The sequence below is a fragment of the Lethenteron reissneri genome, chromosome 35 (assembly GCF_015708825.2).
Source record: "Lethenteron reissneri isolate LAM-NWPU_2019-01 chromosome 35, ASM1570882v1, whole genome shotgun sequence".
Lineage (NCBI taxonomy): Eukaryota > Metazoa > Chordata > Hyperoartia > Petromyzontiformes > Petromyzontidae > Lethenteron > Lethenteron reissneri.
The window spans coordinates 7983704-7998001 of record NC_083813.1 but is presented as its reverse complement, the minus strand read 5'-3'; the positions used below and the strand labels follow the sequence as shown (position 1 = coordinate 7998001).

General features: G+C 39.1%; 1 protein-coding gene across 1 annotated transcript in view; it reads left to right on the top strand.

The window, feature by feature from the left end:
- HYDIN (HYDIN axonemal central pair apparatus protein) overlaps window positions 1-14298 on the top strand; it is a 123374-nt gene that overhangs the window by 22010 nt on the left and 87066 nt on the right. The window contains 10 exon segments of the mRNA XM_061565719.1: window positions 2468-2567; window positions 3908-4026; window positions 4495-4581; window positions 4583-4719; window positions 5035-5102; window positions 6006-6109; window positions 6111-6224; window positions 8469-8569; window positions 9971-10106; window positions 12539-12703. Coding sequence (XP_061421703.1) covers window positions 2468-2567; window positions 3908-4026; window positions 4495-4581; window positions 4583-4719; window positions 5035-5102; window positions 6006-6109; window positions 6111-6224; window positions 8469-8569; window positions 9971-10106; window positions 12539-12703 — 1131 coding nt within the window.

The window sequence follows — 14298 nt, the reverse complement described above, 5'->3', positions numbered from 1 at the left end:
AACAATTTATGTAAGTGACATTAATTGGTTCCAGACATGAGAAATCTCTCATTATGAAGCATTTTTACACAAAGTTTACAGTAATTACATGCATAAAATCATACAAGAAACACAATAAATGGAATAAATGAATAAATATATGGAATAAATGAAATAAATGAACATTGAACTTCACTTTACATGTAGTAAGGAAAGTTGATGGCTTGAGTGGAAGGTGGTGAGGAGGAGGTGGTAAAACCTTTGTCTGGGCAAGCGTCATGTACGCTGGCCATACGCGTCTCAGCCGTACAGGTTCTTTCAAGTCGCGATTGCGCGATCGCCCTCCGAATTTCGTTCGGTTTCCGGGGCAAAAAATGGTCGGAAATATCATTCGAACACCTATTCGTTCGAGTTCGGGTGCGTTTGATCTCCGAGGTTTTACTGTACTTACATTCTGTAAGGTTTTTTAACATGTGTTTGTCCTTGGAATTATATCATGAGCAATCATAATGTTACCTTGGAGAACAAAGTATTCTGCCAGCTATGAGATGGATCAGAAACATGGGCACTTGACCAATAAAAAGGAACAGAAGCTGGAAAGTACACAAATGAGCATGGAGAGATTCATACCTGGAATCACAATGATAGAACAAGCAACACATGATTTGGAGAACATATGCGATTTCGAAACATATTGAATTTTAAGGTAAATTAGGCTTGAACAAGGTATGATGGCCAGCAGTTAAGACTAAAAATTGATTTGCAGCCAAAGTAGGGAACACACCCAAGAAGAAGACCATCTCAGAGATGGACTGGTGAGTTCAGCTTATGTACAAGAGGACTGGCAACAGTTTGGGGGAGGAATTCATCGACCAGTGCTTCATCATCATCACGATCCTTGGACAGGTGTCCACTGCAAATTTAGTTATTTGTTTCCACTTTCCTCTGACTTGTGTCAAAAATCATATCTACCAGTGGATAGATGTGATTTTTTTCTGGCAAAACAGGAATATACTCTCATTTTAAAAGTTCTTAGACACATTTGCATGGTATTTTTTTTATCTTACAGTTCAGTTTTCCGGACAAAATTCACGAATTTGACTTAATGCCTGGGCAAGTGCTGGCGGCCCACTAATAGCCAACATCCAACTGTGTCTGTGTAGCCTATCTACTTCTGGAAGTACGACTACCAGTTCCAGACAATCTTCTTTGATGTTATTGATCCTATTTTCCTCACATGTCCTTTAGTCCTTGTTCCTCTGATGTTGCCAAGCAAAGGGATATCGGGAAATGTCACATTACACTAGAGATGGTGATGGAATTGGTAACGGTGTTAGTCTCTCCAACCTCAGGTTTTCCGACAATATTGCTCTACTGGCAGGTAATGAAGTGCATCTTCAAAGTCTGACAAACAACATTACTGAGAATATATTTTCTATAGTTCCTAATAGGCAGAATATATACAGTACTCTATTTTATCTCTGTAGCAAGTTTTGTATTCACTTTGGCAATATGACTAATAAACATTTGATACATCACATTTATTGTTTGGGTTATTGTAGAATACACAATGGAAAATAATTTTCACGAGGAAATATGTTCTGCATATATATGTCATGGTTGTTACTTATATTGCATATGCATAGTTAAAATTCTACAAAAAATTAAGGTTTACAATATGACTCCGACTTAAGCTTTGTTCATGCAAGGTATTAATTAAATGTACAGCCCTGTACAAGCGGTGGAAATTCCACATTCCTATGATGGAGGTGAGTCTCTCCATCGGACAACCACTGTTGACTTTCCCCACAAAGTGTCACTCATTCATTTTATTTACCCCGGAGAGACAATTGGATGGGTCAACTCCTAACCACGACCACGATTAGAACTCACAACTTTCCAATTGCGAGCCCGCTCGCTTTACTGCTGAACCACGTGGCTACTTCATGGGCATGTGGAAGAAATTGTCCATGAAGCAGGACTGATTAAATAACTTAAAATATGCTATACTTTGACAATGAGTGGTCATTATGGCTCAAAATACATGGCAAAATATGTTCATAAACGAGCACCCACTTAGAAAACGATAACATTTTACAGCTGTTCCTTTATTTAATGTTGTTTTTGCCAGAACTCATTGTGGTTTCCATCCCATTTTGTGTTGTAGTTCATGTAATGCCATATGGTGAAATATCACTGAATGCAGGACCCATTAAACATGTTTAAAAAGGCCATATGTAAGGAAATGTATCTATTTATAACAATGTAGCTTACATTAATGTGAAAACAATTATACCGATGTGACCATGTAAATTATGCGTTTTGTGAAAATGTTTTGTTTGGTAAGCATGTAAAAATACGTGACAATAGTAGAATATGTGACGATGGGATATTTGTGTTAAAACTTTTCCCAATAAAGCACACAGAGATCTCGAGATGGGCGAGTGAGTGAGCAGTGTGATATTTCTCTGTCTCCCGATTCCCCTAGGAAGGTGATATCTGGCCCAACTCATCAGCTGAGATCACTGTTGTTTTTAAACCTCGGGAGGCCAGGGTTTATCAGCACACAGCCTACTGTGACGTTACAGGTACCCCCTGGACAATTCTCTCCTCAAGTTGTTTTGATGTAAATTTCAATGACACACATGGTGCTTGTGCAAATGATGCCATTCAATTTCAATTCCAATGTCATTTAAATCATTTAGGGAGAAGCAGCTTTTTAAAAGCTCTTGCCAATGAATGATGGTAATAAAAATGTTAATAATGTAGGAGTATAAATAAATAAACATTATTAAGCTTTATTAAACAGTATTTGTATTACATATGGGAAATGCAGGTTTCATCTCATGCTTGTGATAATGCTTTAAACATACTTTTTTACATATTCAGTCTTATTAAATGTTATTTTTCCATCTTTTTTTATACAGCCGATATATTAGTATAATTTGCAATCTTTATGCTTTTGTATTGCTACAATAATCCAGTGCTATTCAGCAACCAGACATGCAGCCTGAACAATACAGGCTGTTGTACATCCACCTACATATTTAAATAAGATAGTGAATTATTAAATAAAGCAAGAAATGTATCCCCTGGCAAGTGAAGCATGTTGTTTTACTCTTAGGTGCTTTACATGCCCAAAACAACATTTCATTCAAAATAAATATCAGTGCTTCTCTTGCAGCATCAGTATATCTCTTTTCTTCACAGGATCACAATGTTACGGTATGAATGTAAATAAAATAACCATTTATATCTTCTTTGGGTCTTTCGGTAAAATCACGTAAATCGGTTAAAATAAAAAACTACGACGTTTCGATCACAACACAAGCGATCATAAACGAAGTGGGCGGGGCTAGTGATGTTCATGTTTATGACCCTTGGGCTACACCAATTTTAAACCTTTAAAACAGTCTGCTTTTAGCAGCTTTCCCCCTCTGTTTTCCTCCTGATGACGATTGCTTGTGTTGTGATCGAAACGTCGTAGTTTTTTGTTGATTTTTATTAATTTGAACCTATTTCCGTGACTTTACCGAAAGACCCAAATAATATGAATTCCTGCAGTCACGAAAGCTTTAAGTCAAAATAACCATTGCTTTATATATACTGTTGTCATTGTTACTTTATGTGATAAATAAAAAAAATAAACTTGGCCACATCTATTTAAGCATGGCTGCATACAATTGCTACACTGCAGAATAAGATATATGAACAATTACATTCAAAATGTCAAAAATACAAGAACCATGGACTCAAACATTGTCGTCTGTTGCACTTACACCGATATATTAATCATGATTATCGTCATCAGATAGCTCGTAGATATCCACTGCACATTTCATCATTTGAATATATAAAAATGATGGCTATGAGGTAGTTGAGAGACAATTCTAATGTTCCTGCTCAGTCCATGTCTCCTGTTTTGCAGGCCGGGAAACTCGTCTCCCTCTGCGGATTCGAGGCGAGGGGATAGGGCCCTGCCTCCTCTTCAACTGTGACCAGCTGGACATCGGCAACGTGTTCATGTCATCGCAACATTCATACGAGGTACTGGCCTTTCCGCAGGGGCACTTGCATGCTCTTTGTAACAGACACAGTTGGACTAATAGAGCATTTACCATCTTTACGTGTCACTCAACGAGGAGGCGGTGTGTGCGCCGTCTGCCACTTTGTATGGAAATCGTGACAGGCTGGCCATTGTGTGTTGATAAGGTGACCAAGTTTAAAGAATTCTATGAATAAATAAATGACTAAATTAGCCATTCCCGAATGCTTGCCTGGGCTAAATTCCCTTGCTGAATTGTAAATATTGATCCAAACATCCTGAAACCAACATTTTAGCATATAGATTAAGATTGTGGGGAATGTGATGTTAACAATTATGATATATATTGCTGCTCTGATTTATAGTGCGCTTAGCATTGATGAAACATATTGTACTTGAATCTGCAGAACACGGCCATATACATAGAACTTTGGCAATGTGCTAAGGTGAGCTGTGGCCTTTTCGTGCAGGTTATCTTGGCAAACAAAGGGGAGATTGATGGCATCTTCAGCCTCGATTCGACACTCTCCCTATTTGGACGCTGCTTCACGTTGGAAGCCCTTTGAGGGCATCGTTCTACCCAGAGGACACCAGGCAATCGTCATCTCCTTCCAGAGCCAAGCCATTGGAAACTTCAGCGAAGATCTCCTGTTCACTGTTGACGGCTCTTCGGAAAAGATTAAATTGACCATCAGGTTGGCCCGAAAAATGATGTTACTTATTATGCGTATTTTTTTAAACCATAAAACTATGAATGCGATAATTTAACAGATTCCATCTTTTCGTGAATCTACTGCTAGGTGAAGGCCTCCCCACTTCTGTCACAGTAGTTTGACCATATTTCACCATACTGGTCAGCATGGATTGGTGATGGCAGACCGACGACCAGCTCAGATATCTTATGCCATTGATATTAGCTGTGGGCGAGAATCAAACAGCTTGGGCATTTTTATGTAACCCTCTACCTGTATCACCATTGTAATGTGGCTGTTGCCTGTGTTTCTTGACAGTGGCCGCGTGATTGGACCTACATTTAACTTTGATGTTCCAAGTCTCGATTTTGGAGATGTATCCTTTGGTAAGAAATACTCACTCATTTATATTGAAATGTGTTGTTTTTTAAAGCAAGTAAATTATTATTCATAAGTCACACTAGTTTATGCCAGGGCACGAGTATTTATAATATTTACGAATCGTATTTTCAATTACACTCGAGTTCTAAGCATGTGTAGTGTTGAACACGGAGGCACACACTTGACTTTGAGGCAACACGTTTGTAACACAGCCCCAACAGGGCTAACTACATAACGTACACTCACTACACTAGACCCCAACAGGGTTACTACGTAACCGGGTCAGTCAGTAACATTCTCTGACTGACCCATGATGCCGAGCGAAGACCGAAGATCGGAGAGACGTAGCGCTGAGGTTTGATTCCAGAGAACAGCCAAGAACGCTATCGGGACTGCCCCTTTATGCCCCTGGGCGTGGCCTCGCTCCAGCCCTCGACCATGCCCTCTTCGAGACCTTTCCCGAAGGATCTCGACCGAGCATCACGTGTCCCTCAAGCCCCCCCCTCGGGCCACTCTCACTACCCTGTCCCGGTCACGTGCCCTCCCGGGTTCACCCAGACTACCACGTCCTGACTTGCCCTCTCTCACGCCGTCACCAGGACTATGTCCCCTAGGGCCCGTTTGCATGCCGTACTCACTCTGGCCCCAGAGAGAGGTTCCAGACGCACAGTATAACTCTTGTGACAGTGCCCTGGCGCTAACACCAGAGTGACACCCTTAACGTCACTACATATCTATGTATGCTTGTTGAACTTCTTTTGCACCCTACGTAGCCAGCCGTGCTAATCGGAGGTGCGGGGGAAGGACAACACACTAAACACAAAAAAAACACCATATGGGGGAACGTTATGTGGAAATATTGTGTCTAAACATTTTTCTTTGATCATCATCATTGTTGTCGTGCGTAGGGTTTCCAGGTACGCAGCAGTGTACACTCATCAACACATCCCTGGTTGCTATGGAGTTTGCACTTCGCGTGCCAGGTGATGGTGCCGGCAGCCCCAGCGTGTCCTAGCCTTGGCAAGGAGCACATGACCAGGCAGGGCCTGACATCCCGACAGCCGCGTGAGTTCTCCATCACGCCCTCCAGTGGCAAGCTGCAACCCCAGGAGAAAATTGCCATCCAGGTGAGTGTCTGTGTCCGTTAAGCGTCGTGGTGACTGAAAGCTCGTGTCAGGCCACAGCCACATTTCAGGGAATTCAATGAACGTGCTATAACGAGTAGCGTTGTATAACAGTGTGTAGGTTTATATTTTGGCGAATAAAAAATATATATAATTTGTAGATGTTGCTGTGAACGTAAACATCATAAATACTTTGACAGTGAAATAATCAACTTATTTTAGATATAACATGCACCTTTGTCCCGCACCTCTGATTAGCACAGTTTGCTACGTACGATGCAAAATAAGTTTAATATACGTACAAAACATGTGAAGAATTGCCCTCTCTTTGAAGTATATGTTACTATGTTTGTTGTAGAAGTGTTTATTGTTTAAGAAATATACAAAGCGACAAATAACTTTCTGATTTCACAAATAAATTATTTTAAAGCTTTGTTCTTGAAAAAAAATACTTCAATAGAAGCGTAGTACTTTTAGCAGTATCACAGAATTGTAATTTCCATACTGTTGATTACAATGTCACTACAGTGCCATTACCAGAACACTTATTTTTTTTATCTAGCTGAAAGGTATTTTTATTTTATTATTAATGATACTTTAAAGTTATGGCAGACAGCCTAGAACGTACAACCTCTGTGTTTATTTGTAAAATAATAACTGCTTTTTTGTTGTATCTTCCTTGAATAACAACGTTCAAAAATACATGTTTTGTCCCTCTTACAGTGTATTGTAATTTAATGAGATCTCCCATAGTTTATAGAAATGCAGAAATTTCCTCCCTTACAAAAATATGTTATACGCTTTGCAATTTCTGTAGCCGTGGCGTATTGTCAATACAATTATAATTTAAACTTTATTTGAAGCTTCCGTGACTGCAGGAATTACTCTTTGGTTATTTCGATAAAGTCACGTAGAAATAAAATAAAATAAAGAATAGAATACGACGTTTCGATTGCAACACAAGCAACCGTCATCAGGTGTGAATGCAAGCTCGGAGAGAGACACACATACAGAGAGAGAGACAAACAACAGACACGGAGAGAGACATACACAGAGAGAGAGACACAGAGAGAGACAAACACAGAGAGAGAGACACACACAGAGATACACATATAGAGGAGAGACATAGAGAGACACACACAGAGACACACAGAGAAACAACGCCTCTGTGACGAGGTATTATATTTCGATTTAAAGCTTTCGTGACTGCAGGGATTCATCTTCTTGGTTCTTTCGGTAAAGTCACGTAGAAGGGAAGTAATAAAATAATAAAAATAAAACATAATAAAATAAAATAATTCTCACGACGTTTCGGCTACAACGCAAGCAGCCGTCTTCAGGTGAAGAATGAGACAATGCCAAGCTAGTGCCAAGCTATATATATAAGCTCCTAGCTTGGCATTGTCTCATTCTTCACCTGAAGACGGCTGCTTGCGTTGTAGCCGAAACGTCGTGAGAATTATTTTATTTTATTATGTTTTATTTTTATTATTTTATTACTTCCCTTCTACGTGACTTTACCGAAAGAACCAAGAAGAGGTATTATATATAGAGAGAGGGGGGGGGGGGCAGAACAAATTAGCATGCCAATGAGAGCGGCAGGGGGAGAGAAATTGGAAGTTTGAGAAAACAAACCGAGTAAACTTAGAAATGTAATGCAATGCAACACAGAGAGTCGGCTAACACAACAGTTAACACTTTACCTGGTTGATTACGTTCTTCCAAAGATTGTTAAATTTGAAGTTAAGTATGAGTTGTGTGGAAATCCTCCCCGTATAGGTGGTTCAAACTTGACTTGAAGCTTTCGTGACTGCAGGAATTACTCTTTGGTTCTTTCGGTAAAGGCACGTAGAAAGAATGTGTATGTGTCTCTCTCTCCGTGTCTGTGTTTGTCTCTCTCTCTCTGTAGGTGTCTCTCTCCGTGTCTGTGTTTGTCTCTCTCTCTCTGTAGATGTGTCTCTCTCCGTGTCTGTGTTTGTCTCTCTCTGTAGATGTGTCTCTCTCCGTGTCTGTGTTTGTCTCTCTCTCTCTGTAGATGTGTCTCTCTCCGTGTCTGTGTTTGTCTCTCTCTCTCTCTGTAGATGTGTCTCTCTCCGTGTCTGTGTTTGTCTCTCTCTCTTTGTAGATGCTCTTTGCTGTACCGATGCACTTTTTTATATTATTGTGGCATATCTCATTTTGATGCAGCAAGTTGTTCGTGGTAATGTGCTGTTAATGACCAAATGTTTTTCCCAACTTTACAAACAGGTGACACTGTGCTCCAACACAGTGACGTCATATGAAGGGGCCCTAGTTGTGGACGTGAAAGGGGTGGGCGAGGAGGTGCTGGCATTGCCCATCTCAGCCAAGTATGACCCGCAACATTGTGCAGTTTAACACACGTAATTTTCCGACTCTCCATTACGGTAAGTCCTCTATTTACATGGTTTCACTAAAATGTCACCAACGAATTAGGGACTATAGTTAAGTTTAAAACGCATTGATTCACTACAACGTTGTTTTGAAAAATTGAAAGAAAAGAAAGCAGTCGTTTGGGCAGCGTGCATGACGAAGCACCACTCTGCCCCAAACTTGTTATTTAACATGTTTTTGGGTATCTTTTTTTGGTACAAATGTCATGTTTTTTCAGAAAATGTTGACAAAAATTACCCCAGGAATGGATCCTAAATTTATATCATTAAGTCAATAATAAAATAGGTTTTGATTTACAGTTTCACCTAACGTCGCGTTTTCCAGGGATGCATCCCCAACGTAAATAGAGGACTTACCGTACATTTAACCAATTGGTTTTCACGAATGAAAAATGGACCACAGGTAAACCATAGTTGTTTATAAAATGGAGCCACATTTTAGCTTATTTGAACATTGCAGCTTGTGATTTACCACCAGATGCCGCGTTTTTATCACAATAGCTCTTATGGTAATCAGAGATGTCCTCTTCGTATTAATGGAGAAGTGTCTTCACTCTAATCTTACGGATCAGAATTTTTGGCTCTACGTGTTGTGTAAGCTTTAGAAATGCTGAAAAATCTGAAACTTCTTTAAAACAGAGGCCACACATGGCTATACATTTACAGGCTGTGTTTGCTGTGGGTATTTTAACCCCTTGTTTTGTTTGTTATGTATTGTATATTGCTGTCACATTACACTGTGTAACAAAAAAAATGTTCCTGGGTTAGTAAGTGTTATTTTCCAATTGCTCATGCCTCAAAAGTACAGAAAATGGCTATTATTCCCCACAAACTTTGCTTTTGTGACCAGGACAGTGATATTTTGAAATGTATCTATTTTCAATGAGAAAACGTGGTGTGCATTTATGTCATTCCTTCACGTAAAGTCCTGGTCACAAAAGCACACTTTGTGTGGAATAATAATAGCTATTTTCTATACTTACGAGGCATAAGCAATTAGAAAATAACGCTACCCAGGAACAAAAATCGTGTTACATAGTGTTATCTAGTTTAATGCCACATTTTATGTTTTACACATTGCATTTTTGAGACCCATTGTTGTAGAATAAGTATGTTTAACATCCTAATTCTATAATCTTGGTTCTTTCAGTAAAGTCACGTAGAAGGGAAATAATAAAATAATGAAAATATCAAACACGTGACTTTACCGAAAGAACCAAGAATATGAATCCCTGCAGTCACGAAAGCTTTAAATCAAAAATCCTCGTTCTAATTTAATGATGATTCTTTACGTACAAAGTTTAATCGGCGATTTTTTGTTTGTGTTTTTGTGTGTAGCTGTGTAGTACCACAGATTGATCCCAGCGAGGGAGAGCTGGACTTTGGCCGTTGTTTCCTTCGCTATTCGTACAGGAGGATGCTGCTTCTCATCAATGCCTCGCCACTACCTGCCCGCTACGACCTGCAATTGCAGGTGTGAAATTTGTAACTGCTTTCTTTCTGACTCATTTTAAATTATATTCTTGGTTCTTTCGGTAAAGTCACGTAGAAGGGAAATAATAAAATAATACAAATAAAACAATAAAATTCTCACGACGTTTCGATTGCAACACAAGCAATCATCATCAGGTGTGAAAACCGCAGCAAGAAAATGTAATTGTTTGATTTTTATTATTTTATTACTTCCCTTCTACGTGACTTTACCGAAAGAACCAAGAATATGAATCCCTGCAGTCACGAAAGCTTTAAATCGAAATTCATTCTACATTGTTATCCCAGTCGTTGCTGTGGGCATCCATTCGAATTTCACGCAGAAAATTGCAACCCATTTGTGTAAGAGAACTGACTATGGAAGTGGATGTCACCTCTCACATCCACTCAAGTGGTCTCTGGTCCACGCAATAGGGGGCAGCACTAACAATGCCATTCGATTAATGTTTTCCATATATCATCTGACCTCTGAACTACCCAGCCACCTCTATTGTCTTGAAAAAACACAAATCATTGGTAGGACTTTTCTTTGGTTCTTTCAGTAAAGTCATGTAGATTAAAAAAATAAAAAAATAAATAGAACACTAATGTAGACTGTAGCCTGGTTCTTAATCAGAGTGAATGTACTGGCAGTCTATAATGTAGACTGTAGCCTGGTTATTAAGCTAGGTGAGTGTACTGGCAGTTTATAATGTAGACTGGAGCCTGGTTCTTAATCGGAATGAGTGTACTGGAAATCTATAATGTAGACTGTAGCAATGGTTATTAAGCTAGGTGAGTGTACTGGTAGTCTATACAGTAGACTGTAGCCTGGTTCTTAACCTGAGTGAGTGTACTGGCAGTCTATAATGTAGACTGTAGCAATGGTTATTAAGCTATGTGAGTGTACTGGCAGTCTATAATGTAGACTGTAGCCTGGTGCTTAACCTGAGTGAGTGTACTGGCAGTCTATAATGTAGACTGTAGCCTGGTTCTTAATCGGAGTGAGTGTACTGGCAATCTATAATGTAGACTGTAGCCTGGTTATTAAGTTTGGTGAGTGTACCGGTAGTTTATAATGTAGACTGTAGCAATGGTTATTAAGCTGAGTGAGTGCACTGGCAGTCTATAATGTAGACTGTAGCCTGGTTCTTAACCTCGGTGAGTGTACTGACAGTCTATAATGTAGACTGTTGCCTGATTCTTAACCTGAGTGAGCGTACTGGCAGTCTAATAAAAATAAAATTTAAAAAACTTAATAACCAGGCTAGTCTACTTTATAGATTGCCAGTACACTCACTCCGATTAAGAAAGAGGCTACAGTCTACATTAGTGTTTTTTTTCTATTTGTATGCACTTTATTTTATTATTATTATATATTTTTTTCTATTTACGTGACTTTAACGAAAGAACCAAAGAATATAAATTCATGACGTCCCGAAAGTTTTAAGTCAAAATTGGTAGTACTGTACTTAACTTCAAATAACACGTAGCACTGGAAGATTTGTGCCTTTGTATACAACCACAAACCAGTATGCACCCACAAATAGGTATGAAAATGTCTACTCAGCTTGTCAATGAACACCATTTTTTTAAAACATGCAGAACGAGCATTTTCTGTGGCCAGTTTATCATATCATACCTGCTGATAATCACCGTCATCAGTCGCAAACTCTTCGGAGTGTAGCGGTCGCCACGAGATGCCTACCACATGTTAGACTATCACACGTTTTTGTTTTAAGTGGTCATTGTCCTGCTCCTATTGTTTTTAACTTACAATTTTATTTTTTACACCAAAACTGACTTTGTATACAAGGAAGACAATTGTATATTTAATAATTTCAAGGCAATGTGATGTGTGTATACTGACACGTTTAGTTTTATAATAATATATTTTCCATTACATTTACCTATTGTTACGGAACACACTTCGATTAATCTATAGCATGTTAAAATAATACATTTCTAACACCTTACAACAATCATGTAAAAGTATGTGTAACATTTTTAATATTAATTATGATATTTATGATTGCAAATATTAAGGACCTCTGAGAGATACCCGAGTAGATTTCCATTATAATTTTGATTAAAATATGGGCCAGTTCTAGTCTCTATATACTTTACAGGGATGGAACAGTGACACAGTGGTTAATACACTGCTCTGTCAACTCCTATTCTTAGGTAACATCAGGGGCACGAGTGATATCTGAACTAATCCTGGGGCTGCCTACATCAACTGATCAATATGATCAACTGACATGGCATGGGGAGGCCTTTGTCCCATAGTGAATGGACAAAGACCTGGAAATTACAAACACATTTTTAAAATCTCATTTTTATTTGATGCTCAAACAAACGTACACACGCGCAAATCTGCCGTCCACCTTTAGCCCTTTTCACAGCATGGTATATAACAAACAAATTTGGCATCAGTCCCCAGATGAAGTGCATGGAATAACTTTTGGAAGCCCATCTGCGTTCGGCGTGCTGGAGCCTGCCTCGCAGACAGAACTGCCGCTGTTGGTGCATGCACAGCAGCTGGGGGAGCAAAGCGTCACCGCCAACATCGTCGTCTTTGGTAGCAAAGAGCCTCCTGTGGTGAGTACGAGGGATGTAACCCTTCACTTTTCCAGGAGCTTCATGAGTCGGTGTGGCTCGAGCTCATGATTGCAATTGCGTATGAATTATTTCTGGCCTACTTTGTACTGTCCCATTGTAATTGTCTTGTTTGGTTTATGTGCTGCATACCTCACGTGCATTGACTAATTTGTTCGCTCTATCTTGTGCATACTGTCTGCCTTATCTGTACTGTCTATGTTATATTTTGTCTTGTGTGTACTGCCTCGTTTCTGTTATATATCTCATGTTTACTGCTTTATTTGTTATGTGTTGTTTTTTTCATTCGACTAAATTACTATCGGCATATAATTTGTATACACAATTTACATTCCTGCACAATGTTAGGCTTGTATCGTGAGCATAGCAATCGATTTTAACTGATGAAGACAATGCATTGTTAAATGCTCGAGTACCAAGGTGCCAAGCAGGAGCCACCGATGGATGAGATTGAGTTGAGGTTCAAAAGTTTTGATGTTGAGTACTGGAAGTGTGCTTAATTCTAGAGAGAGTGATGACTCAATGTGATAGCCTATGAAAAGTCATTGCTAGGCATTGGGATAAGCCTGTTTCTTAATGTATTAGTCACTGCACTAGTTTGGGTGGGATTGATGACTTAATTCCCACAGATGCCCAGTCGGGCTGTAGGGCTTTAGCAAAGTATGCCCTCTGCTATAATGTGGATGTTGAAGATCCCATGAGATGAGGCACAACAGTAGGCCGTGCTTGCGAATATTCCACATCAATTTCCAAATTTGGAAATATTCAAGAGCTATCTTGGCTATGAGTGACGTAAAAGTTTCCTGTTAAAGAGATATATCTCATCAAGCTATTATATGGTTAGAAACAAAATGTATTTAAATTTCATTACATGACCGTCACTTATTCTTAGTCCTGTATGTACTGTGCATTGAGTCTTCACTCCAATTATTTCCCTTAGCACGCAAAGAAATACAAGGTCTATAATACAAACCATTGGAAGAGCAAAACTCGCGTATAAATTACTAATTGTTTGAACATTTCATAGCGGCAAAGTGCTTTGAATCCCACTGCCTATTTTTTTCCTTTTGCAGGGATAGTATAAGTATAACTAACACTGTCCTCTTCTTGGTTCTTTCGGTAAAGTCACGTAGAATGGAAATGATAAAATAATACAAATAAAACATAATAAAATAATTCTCACGACGTTTCGGCAACAACGCAAGCAGCCGTCCTCAGGTGGAGAACAGCTTAAATAGACGCACCAAGCCTGGGGTGTGTCATTCAAACTCTCTCTTCTCGACAGACCTGTTCTCCACCTGAGGACGGCTGCTTGCGTTGTGGCCGAAACGTCGTGAGAATTATTTTATTATGTTTTATTTTTATTAATTTTATTATTTCCATTCTACGTGACTTTACCGAAAGAACCAAGAAGATGAATCCCTGCAGTCACGAAAGCTTTAAATCGAAATGTAACGCTGTCCTCACGAGTGATATTGCGATGGACACTAATATTACATTTATGCCACACAATCTCAGGGTTTGTATTCACAAAAATACCTCAGCAAATGTTCAACAATCTATTTACCATCATCATT